This window comes from Entelurus aequoreus, linkage group LG17 (genome assembly GCF_033978785.1).
Source record: "Entelurus aequoreus isolate RoL-2023_Sb linkage group LG17, RoL_Eaeq_v1.1, whole genome shotgun sequence".
Taxonomy (NCBI): Eukaryota; Metazoa; Chordata; class Actinopteri; order Syngnathiformes; family Syngnathidae; genus Entelurus; species Entelurus aequoreus.
In genome coordinates this window covers 14,728,265-14,744,862 of record NC_084747.1, presented here as the reverse complement: position 1 = coordinate 14,744,862, position 16,598 = coordinate 14,728,265, and the positions used below count along the sequence as shown (strand labels likewise).

The 16,598-nt window shown below is 39.5% G+C and overlaps 3 protein-coding genes across 6 annotated transcripts in view; 1 reads left to right on the top strand and 2 right to left on the bottom strand.

Annotated features, from left to right (window-relative positions):
* Positions 1–16,598, top strand: part of LOC133632464 (uncharacterized) — a 508,815-nt gene that overhangs the window by 350,988 nt on the left and 141,229 nt on the right. The window lies entirely within an intron of this gene.
* Positions 1–16,598, bottom strand: part of LOC133632509 (zinc finger protein 135-like) — a 32,534-nt gene that overhangs the window by 751 nt on the left and 15,185 nt on the right. The window lies entirely within an intron of this gene.
* LOC133632468 (zinc finger protein OZF-like) overlaps positions 1–16,598 on the bottom strand; it is a 48,287-nt gene that overhangs the window by 21,366 nt on the left and 10,323 nt on the right. For 2 of the 4 annotated variants that reach the window (XM_062024891.1, XM_062024894.1), the window contains exon 1: positions 9,968–10,262. The exons of 1 other annotated variant lie outside the window; for it this stretch is intronic. In XM_062024891.1, the coding sequence (XP_061880875.1) occupies positions 9,968–10,082 (115 nt within the window). In that variant the 5' untranslated portion in view covers positions 10,083–10,262. Of the gene's footprint in view, positions 1–9,967; positions 10,263–13,980; positions 16,221–16,598 lie in introns of those variants that run through there. One more of the 4 variants, XM_062024895.1, reaches the window with a different exon arrangement.

Genomic DNA, 16,598 nt, shown 5'->3' with positions numbered 1-16,598 from the left:
AGGAGTAAAAGTTGGCACTTTTTTATGCAAACAGTTACCAAGCATCACTTATGCGTCAACGTCAGTTTTGATACATCTCAACTTTGCAGTGAAAAAGAGTGTAGTGCAGGTTTTTGAGCGTGCACAAACTTGACACATGAGGCCCCAGGTCCCTGGACTGAAGAAGGAGTAACCAAGCACTTGAAGCATCATCTATCTTACTGTTCAGGAAGGTTTCAGATACAGAGATAAGATTGGATAAGATTATGCTCCAAATAATCCCAGTTTGTATGAATACCTCAGATATTTGTGAAAGAAGCAGTGAGGAGGTCCTGGGTTGGGTGGATGTCACCACATATGAGCAACATACCACAAAACCACTAAACAGCTGATTGGTTATTTTCCCTTGTGTGTTCTTATTTGTTTTACTGTGTCTGTATTACGTGGGAACCTTTTGCAGCACACTGAACAATTAAATGGTTTTCCTCAAGCATGTGTTCTCATGTGGTGAGTCAATTTTCTCTTAACAGAAAAGCTTTTGCCACAAACTGAACAACTAAATGGTTTTTCACCTGTATGTGTTCTCATGTGTTCAATCAAAGTGCTCTTAACAGAACAGCTTTTGCCGCAAAATGAACAACTAAATGGTTTTTCTCCTGTGTGTGTTCTCATGTGTACAGTCAAAATGCTATTTCGACAAAAGCTTTCGCCACAAACCGAACACTTATATGGTTTTTCACCTGTGTGTATTCTCATGTGTTTAGTCAAATAGCTATATCGAGAAAAGCTTTTGCCACAAACTGAGCAATTAAATGGTTTTTCACCTGTGTGTGTTCTCATGTGTTTAGTCAAATAGCTATTTCGAGAAAAGCTTTCGCCACAAACTGAACAATTACATGGTTTTTCTCCTGGGTGTGTTCTCATGTGTTTAGTCAAATAGCTATTTCGAGAAAAGCTTTTGCCACAAATTGAACAATTACATGTTTTTTCTCCTGTGTGTGTTATCATGTGTTGAGTCAAAGAGCTATTTCGAGAAAAGCTGTTGCCACAAACTGAACACTTAAATGTTTTTTCTCCTGTGTGTGTTCTCATGTGCTGAGTCAAATGGCTATTTCGAGAAAAGCATTTGCCACAAACTGAACAATTAAATGGTTTTTCTCCTGTGTGTGTTCTCATGTGTTGAGCCAAATGGCTATTTCGAGAAAAACTTGTGCCACAAACTGAACAATTAAAAGTTTTTTCCCCTGTGTGTGTTCTCATGTGTTGAGTCAAATGGCTATTTTTAGTAAAACTTTTCTCGTCTTCAGCCTCACTATCTGATAGTGGAGCTAAGAGGTTGTCTGCTTGTGGTTTCTCTTCATCATCTTCAGTCTTCACAAAGATAATATTCAGTGGAAACTTGGTGTAATCAGCTTCCTCTCGTCCTAGAAGACACTCTCCCTCCTGAGTGATGCAGAGTTCCTCCTCTTCCTTTTTAATGCAGGGTGGTTGTGGAGTCTCCTGCTTCAAAGTGGAGCTCCCCCCTAACTGAGGGGAAACTGCTTCTGGATTACCGATCAGCTGCTGGACGTCTGCAAGACACAAACAACAAAAACACACTTTATTCTATGTACTGTATGTGTGTGTAGTGTTTCATGGCCATTCATTTAGTGCCTTGCCAGAATGATGGGTCAATGTTTACAGGACTTGTCATGGACTAAAAAAACTTCAGCTAGAATCACAGAAAGTAGAAAACATCTGCTGCGATGGACATTAGGATACTACAAACTAACAGTGGGGGAAAAGTCAATATTGAAATACATCACAAGACAAAAAAAGATAATATCTACTTTAAAAAAGTCTGTAGTTAAAACGTAGAGGACTTTTTTTTAGATACCTAATGCAATAAATTTGATCCACTTTCTGTACAATTGTAATGATCCTTTTATTTACTTTGTTTTAGACACAGTTTGTCCAAAAAAGTATTACTGGCATCGAGTGTACTTACATACATTTATTTTAAGTAGTTTTTTTATTTTTTCAATGACTTTGTAAAAATCACAGTAAAACTCCATGTCACAATATTACAATAGACTATTGTATCGTGACTCAAGTACCGTGATACATAGTTTATCATGAAGTCCTTGCCAATACCTCGTCTAGGGCTGGACAATTATGGCAAAAGATAATAATCACAATTATTTTGAGTGATTTTGGAATCACGATAAATAACACCATTATTTATTCATTTGAAAACGTAAAAACAGTACCACCAAAACTCAATTGTAAATATAATCTAAAAGAACAACCAGATATACATGAGTAACAAATGAATAACACATAAACTAACAATCATAGTAACAAAAAATTAAAATGATTTTAGCAATATTTTTTTTCCAACCCTTGATTAGCAGTCTATTTTCTCTCTTTGTAGCGTTTGATGGACGCTACGTCACTACATGGGTCGAAAAAAAAGCTAAGCTACAGGAATCACTACGGGTTCAAAAAAAGCGAGGCTAACGCCACGCTACTGGGAACTGTAGTTAAGCGCTACTTGTTGTGCACTACTGCCCATCCCTGATTCTAACTCGTAAATAAACGCTAGCAAAAGTCAGCTAACAATGCAGGTAATGGGGATGCACTCTATTTCGCCTATAAAAAATATCCAAAAGCTTCCAGTAACTTTTTACATACATGCTGTAAGTATATATGTACTGTAATAACAGGCACATTCATAATAACATGTACTATTTATGTATTTTCATCATTTTAAGCAAACGGCGGCACATTATTTTCACAGACGTATTACAACGTTCGCTATTTCCTTCAACAACACCAACAACTATTACTAATAAAGGCAGACTTCATGAGTGCCATCAAAGAATACTTTGGGACAAATTATGATCCAGAACCTTACATTTTTGAGCCTGAATATAAAGAGGAAGAGCTACAAGTTTTAGAAGCTGAGTTGTTCTGAAGGTTTGCATATTTGTGTAATTGTCCCTTTAGTCCTGCAGATAGGAGATTATTTCTGTTAAGGGATTAAATTAGTATTATTATTCATTTCTATTTCATATGTGTTGTTTGGGAAGCTAAAATGTGTTTCTGTAAGTTGTTTTAACCGTTGCGATGGTTGCGGTTGCTATTGTTACGGGCAGTTCCGTTTCTGCCGGCAGGTAAAAGGAGTGAAAGTGTTTAGAGTCTCCCCTGTGACTGTGTACAAGCTGGAGAGCGAGTGTGGGAACATTAGAGAGAGTTTAGCTGTGTGCTATGGTGGCTACATCACTGCGAGGGACGTGGACAGCGTGAGTTTGGAGTGTTAATTGCACACGCTCACGGACTAGTCGACAGAGAGGTGACCCAGGAAGAGGTTGGTTCTCCTCCCAATCCAGACTGGGCTCGTGAGGCCAGCTAAAGGAAGCACGGCTGAGTTTCTCTTCTCCACAATAGAATAGAATAGAATATAATGGACTTTATTGTCATTATATTTGAAATATAACGAGATTACAACGTGAGGTGTCCCCCCTCTCCAACGCCCCCTTTGTATCCAGCAGTTTCAACTCACCCCACCCCTACGTGCACCACCCATTCAGCAGGACCACCCCTACGTGCACCACCCATTCAGCAGGACCACAACAGACTATCTTCTGGCCCAGCCAAGGGGCCCAGGTTGGACTGTGTGTGTGTGTTGTGTGATTGCTTTAGTGCGGGAGGTTCTATTGGGGAGGCAGTGTGTGAGTGGGGATGAGTGTATGAGTGTAATTTATGTGTTTATTATTGTCTGGTTATTGTACTTTTATGTGGTATATAGTCAATTGTTCAACTATATAAGTTGTCTCCTCTCACTCTCTCTTAGACTAGATTTCTTTGGTAAACCGTGAATAATTCGAGCATCCCCCTAAGGTAACATACAGTCCTTTACAGGCTCCCTCCCGTACAACCACCAAAATTCAATTTTAAATATAATCTAAAAGAACAACCAGATATACATTTGTAACAAATAAATAACACGTACAATAACAATCATAGTAACAATAAATTAAAATGACTATAGCAATATGAAAAACAAATCAAATTCGAGTTTTCTGTTTACATTTTTCTGAATTCCGTTTCTTACCCCTCACACTTATTTTACCACAGTAGATTGTTTGCTTTTTGTGTCATAACAATAAAAACAATTTTAATCAATCAATCAACCAATCAATCAAAGCGGAAAGTGTGAGTTTTGAGAAAACTTGAGGCTGTAAAATAAAGAAAGCCTCTCAAGTTGCGACTGCTTTTCTGTTTGTACATTGATCTTACATCGTGATGCCGTTCACAACAACACAAGAAGTGTTTTGTGGTGAATGGATTGTTCTTGCTAGTTTTAGCTTCATAGTTTAGTCGCTGTTTCAAGTGCCCGTCTCCACATTGTTTAGTTCAGGACAGGGTGGTTGAGTGTTTCGGGGATGAACGAGGGGTACCGGACAAAACGTAAAAACAGTACCACCAAAACTAAATTTGAAATATAATCTAAAAGAATAACCAGATATACATTAGGAACAAATACATAACACGTAAAATAACAATCATAGCAACAATAAATTAAAATGACTCCAGCAATATGAAAAACAAATCAAATTCTGTTTACATTTTTCTGAATTCCATTTCTTACCTCTCACACTTATTTTACCACAATAGATTGTTTGCTTTTTGTGTCATAAATAACATTTTCTAAAATCAATCAACCAATCATTCAAAGCGGAATGTGTGAGTTTTGAGAAAACTTGAGGCTGTAAAATAAAGAAAGCCTCTCAAGTTGCGACTGCTTTCCTGTTTGTACATTGATCATACATCGTGATGCCGTTCACAACAACACAAGAAGTGTTTTTGTGGTGTATGGATTGTTCTTGCTAGCTTTAGCTTCAAAGTTTAGTCGCTGTTTCAAGTGGCCGTCTCCACATTGTTTAGTTCAGGACAGGGTGGTTGAGTGTTTCGGGGATGAACGAGGGGTACCGGACACATTATTGTCCCAAACAAATGTTCCTTCTCCTCACAATGACAACATTTCACTCACATTTATGTCAATTTCCGTGAAATTCTGCGTTTACCAGCAGATTCTGTTTTAGTGGCCAATTCCGAAGTTACTTTAAAGCGAAAATCATGTGGTCTTATTTTTTTGTTGCGTTCAGTGATTACCGATTAGACATACTAGCGCTGTGTCAAATAAAAAGTAGCACATTCTAGTAAACATGGTCGTTTTTTCAATCATCCCTTTAACCGCTACAGGCTCAAGAATTTGCATGCAAGTTCCGCGGGCCGTTTATTTTTTTACGATAACCTTTTTATGATCGTGACATGTCTTAATTGAAATTGAGATTAAAATGGGAATACTTGTCCAGCCCTAACTCAGAACTGGGAAATACAATTCAAATATGCTCAAAATCAAATCCTGGCGCAACAACATCATTTTAATCTTTCACTAGCTGCTACAGTGTTTACAAGATGGAGGATGACTTACGCTATGTCTTAAGGGTGTAACAATACACACAAATTTTGGTTCAGTACGTACCTCGGTTTAGAGGTCACAGTACGGTTCATTTTCGGTACAGTAAAAAAACAACAAAATATACATTTTTTGGTTATTTATTTACCAAATTTGTAAACAATGGCTTTATCCTTTTAACATCGCTTTAAAATAGCTCTGTGTGAGATGGATGTGAGCCACCACTAGGCTGATCAGTGCAACAGCAGGCAGTCATGAATCCTAAGCATAACAATAACATACTTATACACACAGGGTCCATTGCCAGGGTTAATGCAGTCAACATACATAAAATGAAAAACTAAATAAGATAAGGCTCAGAATGGTTTCTTAACAAAACCTTCCTACATATAAAGTGCAACATTAAACTGCCTCAAGTTTAAATAAAATGACAAAACTTTTCTTCTACATACAAAAAGTGCAACATTAAACACAGCCTCAGACTAACTTTTCTTTTCCCCCCCCAGCCTTTAACCCTGGTGACTTTCACTCAATCTTCATGTTTTTTGCCAGAAAAATCAATTTATCCACAATGTCTGCAGAAAGAGCAGACCTGCTTGCAGTTACAATGCCAACAGCTGTGGAAAATACTCTTTCGCACGGAGCTCGCAGCTATGGCGAGTAGGGTTGGGTATCGTTTGAATTCGAACGATTCTGATTCCGATTCTTTGTTTCGATTCCGATTCCTGACGATTCTCGATTCCGATTCTTTTAAGAGGCAGGGTCAAAAAAAAGTTTAGGATATTTTAAATGAGCTAGCTGACCTACAGTCTTTCTGAATGAAATAGTCTGACATTCTCCATCAATTTTAATTCTAGTAACTTTTTATGAACTTTACTATAAAGTCCTCACAGGGCTGTTTTCAACTAGAATATAAATATCAAATCTATGAACTTGAATATAAATATTATAAATTATGAATACATTTTCCCAGGGGTACACTTTCCTCAAGAGAGCTTTATTTTTGAAAACCTCATGAAAACACATTTACACATAAGTGTATGATGCTGCAGGAAACCTCATGAAAACACATTTACACACACAAGTGTATGATGCTGCAGGTACTTAAAAATGTTACCGTGCTCCCACTGATGGGCTAACCTGGTGCAGAAAAGCAAATAAACAATAAGAAACTACTTGCAAAACCCAGTCCAGATTAGCAGCAGGTACAGTATAAAATCAGAGGCAGTTCTTGTTTAGGAAAATGACCATATCCGCCTTCTCAGGCAGGATGCGTGAGCGTTCTGGACAGATAGTGTCTCTTGCTGTGGAAAATACACGTTCGCTGGGTGTGGAAGAAGCTTGAACGCATAAATAGGAGAAAGCTAGATCTGACAGCAAAGGATAAGTCTTTTGTTGGTTCCACCGGACCACCACCATGCAGCAGGGTCGTCAGACATAAGTATCGGTGAAACGTCCTGGTACATCTGCAGCTCTCTCTCCACTCGTTTCTTGATGGACATGGAGCTCTGTTATTTCGCGGTTATTTCATTTTTTTTTGTAAACTAAAGCCACACTTTCGACCGCCGACGCCCGCTATCCATGCTTGAGCTTGACTGACTCGCTCGGCTATGCTAACACTTCCGGCGGTGGGCGCTTCTTCGTTGGTGTTCAGCGGCTTCTTCTTCCGGTTCGGCGGACATATTTTTTTCCGGTCGGCGGACTGGGTATTGTCACGCCAGTTCGTGACAGTATCGAAAAACGGAATCGAAATTTAAACTTTTGAACGATTCCGGGAGAATCGGAAAGTTAGTCCCGGTTCCAATCGATACTCGATACCCAACCCTAATGGCGAGGTAGTGCCTGGCTAACTTGGCAGTAAGAGGATATATGGGCTCATTGTTCTTCCATCATAGAAGTGGGTCAAAATCTAGTTTTTAATGCAATATGGTCTTAAATCTGCTGCTTTAAAAACACCAACGGCATTTGTTATTGCTTTAGCCCTGGCTGACTCGCCGAGGAGAGGCTGCTTGAATGCGGTGTTTGCACGACGCTCATAATTATCCTCGTTGAAGTGAAGCGAAGAGAACAATGTCGGCAAACCGCTTTCGTTTTGTCCATCTCTCGTCCTCCATTGTTGTATCGCACCGCGGAGCCAAAATGTTCCCAAACGGGAGATCTTAACGAGGCAGGAGGGTCTTCCAGCTCTGGCTTTTACATGTTGACCTAGCCCGGTCGCTGCTAGCATGCCATGTGTTGTGCCTCTGTGTGCATTGTTTACACAACGTGCGCTACGCTACTTAATATGTCCGTGTGGAAACTCGTTCGGTACACCTCCGAACCGAACCCCCCGTACCGAAACGGTTCAATACAAATACACGTACTGTTACACCCTTACTATGTCTACATTAAGCCGGATAATCCCTTAAATGAATATTAGTTAGCCTAAGCATCGTGTCAGCCACACTAAACTATTGTTTAAGGTCCCCCTCCTTGGATAATTTTTTACACGGGTAACTGCGCCGTGTATTTCTTGAGTCTCAGGCTTCTAGCTTTGAATGGACTCATTGATTGTTTACAAACTGAGTTCAGAGAGGAAGTGACGCCAGAAAGACCACGCCACAGCCAGTTTCATAACAACCTGTTTCCACTCGGAGCTAACCACTGGAAAGATGGAGGCGAGTCATCCACACATGCCCGTGTTTCTCCTTCTTCTACATGTACAGACACTTGTGGAAATCACACATGAATACCTTAAAAGAAAGCGATTGCAGCTATTTGGGATACAACACTTCTCAAACAACAAGAGAACATTCGAATGTCCTACTTCGCAAAAAAATGTGTCCATTTGTCGAAGGAGAGACAACGAGAATGCGGGCTCCTGTGGATGTGATAAAAAAAGGTAGCGTGTGCTTTGTATTAGCTGGCCGTCGAGGGAAGACTACGGAAAACGGAGAATGCATGTGGACTGGCAAAGCAGACTGTATCAGTTATTGTCCGCCATGTATGTCGCAGACTCAACGTCTCAGTCCAGAGTATATAAAGTCACCAAAAACTAATGGACAATGAAGGTGAAGGCAAATGAGTGTCCTGACCAGATATCTAGATCCCTAGATTGATTTATGTAAAATGTTCTTTCACGAGTTTATTTAAGATTTGATTAATTCATGATGACTCAGGTGTGATTCACTACAATAAGGCCCCACAGCACACTGGATTCCAGTTCATTGAAATACCACAACACTGGATATTGTTCAGATAAGTTACATTTAAGAACTTGCACACAAAGCAACGCTGGAGATGGCTATGGCGTGCGCATTTCCCGCGCATGCGTACTAGGTCGCGTTGTGCCGGCGGACGGAGGGGGGAGGGGGTCTTAAACGACCATTGTGTGTGTGTGTGTGTGGACAAGGATAAGGTTAGGTGGGATATACCCTGGATAACCTTAGTTAGTGTAAAAGGGGCCTTAGAGATAGTGGGTGTTATGTCCTCGATGTATAGCTTAGCTTAGTAATAATGCTCGCTAAATATTTTATTAGTGGCATTTGCCAAACATAGGAAAGAGGAACTCTTTTGTTTTGATTAAAAAATTCAGACAGCGACCAAACAACTGTAGGCTAGTCTTCAAAACACGCTGCTAACGAGTCGTTGCTCGCGAGTTGAACACGTCCATTCTTTTCTGTTACTTGACGACACGACAAACTGTACAGAGACTTTGTTAAATGTGACTAAATACTCACCTTACCTCAAAACCACGACATGATGAATATAGAAACACACCAAACGAGCCTAACAGAGTTGTTGTTTTGCTTTTAGTTTCTAAATTTGACTTTTGCATTCTTTCATCTCCTCTGATGTGAACTCCACTGCCACGGCGTGGCGACGTTGGTAGAGTGGCCGTGCCAGCAATCGTAGGGTTGCTGGTTACTGGGGTTCAATCCCCACCTTCTACCATCCTAGTCACGTCCGTTGTGTCCTTGGGCAAGACACTTCACCCTTGCTCCTGATGGCTGCTGGTTAGCGCCTTGCATGGCAGCTCCCGCCATCAGTGTGTGAATGTGTGTGTGAATGGGTGAATGTGGAAATACTGTCAAAGCGCTTTGAGTACCTTGAAGGTAGAAAAGCACTATACAAGTATAACCCATTTATCATTCTTCTGATGATGCAATTGTTGATGACTGTTATCACCCAAATCCTCCTCATCCCACCCCCCGGATTGTAAATAATTAAATGCATATACTCTGATGATTAACTTGTGTGATGACTGTATTATGATGATAGTAGCCTATATATTTGTACCATGCATTGATTTACGTGGACCCCGACTTAAACAAGTTGAAAAACTTATTGGGGTGTTACCATTTAGTGGTCAATAGTACGTAACATGTACTGTACTGTGCAATCTACTAATAAAAGTTTCAATCAATCAATCAAATTTTCCAAGCTAACAATCATGGCGGCTCTTTCTTTACATTCTTCAACAAAATCGGCTAATTTCGATTTTAAGGGCTTGAAATTCAAATGACAAAACTTCAAGTCACTCACCTTCATCTTTCGTCTTTATCTCCGTTGGTGATTTGCTGGAAGTTGGTGGCGCTGATTCTCTTTCATGTTCTCTTTTAGCGGACGTCGCCATCTTAGCATAGCAGTAGTCGTCCATCTTCTATCACGTCTTCAATCTTCACTTCAGATATCGCTCCAAACTCAATGCACGTTTCGTGGCTTTGGAAAATACCAATTGAGATATTTGTTGCTATATTTGCTGTGAATCATAAGACTTTAAGATCGTGAATTCGAAGAATCTCCGAACAACCATAGAATGCGGTCTTCGTCTTTGTGCTTCGCTTCAAGTACATTTGCGCATGCGCTAGAAGTCATCAACTTCCGTTTCCTACTCCACAACAGTTGTTTTTCCAAAATAAAGGCATTTTAATCTTGTTTTACAGCAATGGTTGGCAAAAGTATTTAACCTCAAATACTCGACAACTACTCTTAGAAAATAAAATATATATATATACACTACCGTTCAAAAGTTTGGGGTCACATTAAAATATCCTTATTTTTCAATGAAGATAACTTTAAACTAGTCTTAACTTTAAAGAAGTACACTCTATACATTGCTAATGTGGTAAATGACTATTCTAGCTGCAAATGTCTGGTTTTTGGTGCAATATCTACATAGGTGTATAGAGGCCCATTTCCAGCAACTATCACTCCAGTGTTCTAATGGTACAATGTGTTTGCTCATTGGCTCAGAAGGCTAATTGATGATTAGAAAACCCTTGTGCAATCATGTTCACACATCTGAAAAGAGTTTAGCTCGTTACAGAAGCTACAAAACTGACCTTCCTTTGAGCAGATTGAGTTTCTTGAGCATCACATTTGTGGGGTCAATTAAACGCTCAAAATGGCCAGAAAAAGAGAACTTTCATCTGAAACTCGACAGTCTATTCTTGTTCTTAGAAATGTAGGCTATTCCACAAAATTGTTTGGGTGACCCCAAACTTTTGAACTGTAGTGTATATATATATATATATGTATATATATAAGCACAGGACAGATGGCTGTTGTTCAAACCAGAAAAAGGGCAAACATCGAAGAAAAAAATCATACATTTTAAATACTACAAGAAAAACAAGAAATATTGTTCAATCCACTTAGTCATTTTAGTTAAAAACCTTTAGAAAGTCAAATGATTACTCTGAATAAAGAAGAAAAGCACTAAGAGTGTAGATCTCCACCAGGACCAATCCTATTGTTCACATGGTACTAAATTGTGTGCCATCTCATGTGTATCGTGTGCTGGTATGACAATAAACTTCCATGAATCCTGTAAAACACCAGACAGTTAGTAATATGGTTTCACATAAAAATGTTGGTGAAACTGCTCATTTCTACCTAGCGATAGGTGGCTCTAACTGTAGTGCTAATCACTCACCAGCAGAAAGCCCTCATCGCACTGCTAATCAATAACTACCATCTTAGGCACTTAACTTCACAAATCGCCAGCTAACAGCTATCATGCTACATGTCAACTATCTTAAATGCAAACATGAAAGCAAGACACATTAACGTCTTTCCCCATTACAAACATCTTAACCCAAACCAGGGGTGTAAGGAAGGGATAGTAGTTCTTTTAGAGTTGGGACACGATGGACAGATTCCGGCCAGAGAATCCTTGAATCATCTTTATTGCTGGAAGGTAGATGTGAATGTGTGTGTTTGTGTGTGGTATTTAGTCGTCAACACACACAAGGCTGGCTGCCACCATTGATCGAAAATGGGCTAGTCTGAGAAAGACCTGCCTAAAAGGGGAAATGACATCACAGATTGACCCACCAATTTAAAGGCACAGGAACGTTACAGAACTGATTAACGGCACACAATTGCCTTTCGTACAAGGGGAGTCAAACTCATTTTAGCTCAGGGGCCGCATGGAGGAAAATCTATTTCCACGTGGGCCGGACGGGTAAAATCCATCCATCCATCCATTTTTCTACCGCTTTTCCCTTTTGGGGTAGCAGGGATTCGCTGGAGCCTATCTCAGCTGCATTTGGGCGGAAGGCGGGGTACACCCTGGACAAGTCGCCACTTCATCAAAAATATGACCACGACAACTTTAGATTGTTTTCTTTATTTTACTTCGGCCCAAAATAGAACAAGCACATTCTGAAAATGTACATATCACAAATAATCCTCTTGACAAAACACTTCAAATCAGCTAAACATTTAGAGGAAACAAATGGTGCATTTTTAGAAACACCTTGAAGAACACAATGAACTTAGACTTAATCTCAGTGTTTCTACAAAGCAATTAAACTTTAAGTCACAACCCATCTAGGATTGAACAAAAAAAAAAATAAAGCATGAATAAAAACTATTCTATGTATCAACTACCTCATTTGTCATTTCCACATATTAATCCTGTGCTAACTCAACAAACCATACAAACTGAGGTAGAAACTATTCAAGAGTGTTGAGTTACTTCCTGTCTTCTTGACATAATGTGTATTGATAGAAAAATAAAAGCTGTGCAATGTGTGAACAATTTCAACAAAGCACAAATAAAAAGTTAAAAGACTGACAGTATTGCAGTAAATCACACACTGTTCACTTTCTTTACATTTGCACAGAAGACAATCATTTTCACAGAACTATATCAGTGTGCAGTGTCTCATGCTGCATTTTAAGTGGGGTTACTGATTGCTTATTTTACTCCTGTTGGGTGGAGGGGGAGGAGTCACAGCCCCGCTTTACCGTGTACCTCTTGATTGGTATACTTGCTCGCCCCGGTTTAAACTATTTGCTTGCCTAACAGAATTGCTATTGTGACATCCAGTGGGCACAATTAGAACAGCAGTTTCTTTCATTAAAAAATGCAGCTGAATTTTACACTTGGCAAACTCATCTCGCGGGCCGGATTGAACCTGTTATGCCCGAATGTCGAGGGAGGTGGGGGTTGGGTTGTGGGTGTTGGGGGTTAATTGTTCATATGTCTCTGATTTGCACATCACTCAGTCTGAAGAGTAAAAGTTGGCAGTTTGTTATACAAACAGTTACCCAGCATCACTTATGCGTCAACGTCAGTTTTGATACATCTCAACTTTGCCGTAAAAAAGGGTGTAGTGCAGGTTTTGGAGCGTGCACAAACTTGACACATGAGGCCCCAGGTCCCTGGACTGAAGAAGGAGTAACCAAGCACTTGAAGCATCATCTATCTTACTGTTCAGGAAGGTTTCAGATACAGAGAAGACATGGGGTCATGAGTAGGGATGATGTTTGATAAGAAATGATCGAGTTCGAGCCTATTATCGAATCCTCTTATCGAACCGATTCCTTATCGATTCTCTTATCGAGTCCAGATAGGTTGTTGTATATGGAAAAAAACACACAATATTTGGTTTAACAAAAGCTAACTTTTATTATATAAGAAAAAAATTAAATCTAATAAATAAATAAATATTGACTGTTACCCCCCTAAAAAAAATATATATATATATATTGACTGTTGTTACCCAAAGTATATTAAGTGGGATTTTTCAGAAAAACAAATATATACAGTAACACAAAAACAACCTGTCTCTGTGATCACTATAGGTGTATAAATAATAATATAGTGTTAAATAAAATCAGGCCCTTGGGCACAAAACTGAAAATAATACAGCTCTCCAAAAAGTGCAATTCTGCTGCTATTTGACATAACTATTTCTTATAATGCTTTGACATTTTTGCACTTTATTTCTTTATTGAAAGAAAATTCTACGAAGAGAAAAGTTGTTTGCAAATGTGGTTACAATGCTAAAAAATGAAAAGTTAAAGCTAAAAAAAGAAAGACACTTTATTGAGTTAACATTATTTCTTTGTAAGGGGAAATATGTTATGACCTAGGGAATATAACAACTACACTACCCAGCATGCAACGGGAGTGACGAGCATGCGCGGTAGCCCCGAAAAGTGTTGCATGTTGCCACGCTGTGAAAGTAAACGTCAAGAACTCAGCCAACACACCTCGTCTGCATTAATTATAATTAGACAGACAACACATCTACAGTGTGAGTTTGTTTTGTTTACAAGGAAAGAAAAACAAAAGTTAAAAAAGGGAGATATGTTGTATATATATGTATGTGCTGCGGTTGCTTTAAGAATGTTGCGACAGCTGCCGTAAAGGAGGTGCGTTGCTAGCCTGGTTGCTATGTTTCCGGTTGGTCGTAAAAGTGTTGGTCATGTGTTTGTACCCTGCTCAAATCTGTCAGTAAAGTTATTCATTGGATTATACCTTTTGTTTTGAACTTTATTACACCTTGGAGTGTAATAAAGTGTATAGGAGTGTTTTTCCTGCTTTCGGTATCTGCGCCTAATGACTGAGCTACGTGACGTCATTTCTTGTGATGTCCCACGGGGCATTTCTGGTCGGGACGGGAGTCGTTCCGAGGGATTCGAATAAAGAACCAACTCTTTTTCTTTACTATAGTGGTCTCGATAACGGGTACCGGTTCTCAAAAATGGATTCGAGTCCGAGGACTCGGTTCTTTTCTTATCGAACAACCGGAAAAACCGGTTTCGAGTATCATCCCTAGTCATGAGTACATAAGATTATGCTCCAAATAATCCAAGTTTGTATGAATACCTCAGATATTTGTGAAAGAAGCAGTGAGGAGGTCCTGGGTAGGGTGGATGTCACCACATATGAGCAACATACCACAAACTAAACAGCTAATTGACTATTTACCCTTGTGTGTTCTTATGTGTTTTGCTGCGGCTGCATTATGTGCGAACCTTTTACAGCACACTGAACAACTAAATGGCTTTTCACCTGTGTGTGTTCTCATGTGTTCAGTCAAATGGCTCTTAATAGAAAAGTTTTCACCACAAATCGAACAGTTAAATGGTTTTTCACCCGTGTGTCTTCTCATGTGTTCGGTCAAAGAGCTATTTCGAGAAAAGATTTTGCCACAAACTAAACAACTACATGTGTTTTCACCTGTGTGTGTTCTCATGTGCAGAGTCAAACGGCAATTTTGAGAAAAGCTTTTGCCACAAACTAAACATTTAAATGGTTTCTCACCTGTGTGTATTTTCATGTGTTGAGTCAAACGGCGATTTCGATGAAAACTTTTGCCACAAACTGAACAATTAAATGGTTTTTCTCCTGTGTGTGTTTTCATGTGTGCAGTCAAAGTGCAATTTTGAGAAAAGCTTTTTCCACAAACTGAACAATTAAATGGTTTTTCACCTGTGTGTGTTCTCATGTGTTGAGCAAAACGGCAATTTTGAGAAAAGCTTTTTCCACAAACTGAACAATTAAATGGTTTTTCACCTGTGTGTGTTCTCATGTGTTGTGTCAAACGGCTATTTAGAGAAACGCTTTTGCCACAAACTAAACATTTAAATAGTTTCTTACCTGTGTGTGTTCTCATGTGTTGAGTCAAACGGCTATTTAGAGCAAAGCTTTTGCCACAAACTAAACATTCAAATGGTTTTTCACCTGTGTGTGTTTTCATGTGAGCAGTCAAAGTGCAATTTTGAGAAAAGCTTTTTCCACAAACTGAACAATTAAATGGTTTTTCACCTGTGTGTGTTCTCATGTGTCGAGTCAAATGGCACTTTTTAGTAAAACTTTTAGCACAAACTGAGCAGCTCAAACATGTTTTACCTCTCTTCTTTGAAGAGCATTCAGAGTGTTTGTTGTCAGTGTGAGTCCTCATATCACCTTCACAGTCTTTATTGCTGCTCAAAGTTACTTCAACCTCGTCTTCAGCCTCACTATCTGATAGTGGAGCTAAGAGGTTGTCTACTTGTGGTTTCTCTTCATCATCTTCAGTCTTCACAGAGAGAATACTCAGTGGAAATTTGGTGTAATCAGCTTCCTCTCGTCCTAGAAGACACTCTCCCTCCTGAGTGATGCAGAGTTCCTCCTCTTCCTTTTTAATGTGAGGGGGCTGTGAAGCCTCCTGCTTCAAAGTGGAGCTGCCCTCCTTAGGCTGAAGGGGAAGTTCTTTACAGTCAGTTTTCCTACTCATAGGTTCTTCAACCTTGTCTTTCGCCTCACTATGTGATAGTGGAGCTAAGAGGTTGTCTACTTGTGGTTTCTCTTCATCATCTTCAGTCTTCACAGAGAGTGGAAACTTGGTGTAATCAGCTTCCTCTCGTCCTAGAAGACACTCTCCCTCCTGAGTGATGCAGAGTTCCTCCTCTTCCTTTTTAATGCAGGGTGGTTGTGGAGTCTCCTGCTTCAAAGTGGAGCTCCCCCCTAACTGAGGGGAAACTTCTTCTGGATTACCGATCAGCTGCTGGACGTCTGCAAGACACAAACAACAAAAACACACTTTCTTCTATGTACTGTATGTGTGTGTAGTAGGGTTGTTCGGTATAACTACGGGTTCAAAAAAGGATCTCGGCTAACGCCACGCTACTGGGAACTGTAGTTAAGCTACATAGCGTCGCTACTTGTTGTGCACTACTGCCCATCACTGATTCTAACTCGTAAATAAACGCTAGCAAAAGTCAGCTAACAATGCAGGTAATGGGGATGCACTCTATTTCTTCTATAAAAAAAACTATAAAAAAATATCCAGCAACTTTTTATGTACACGCTGTAAGTATATATGTAATGTAATAACAGGCACATTCATAATAACATGTAATATTTACGTATTTTCATCATTTTAAGCAAACG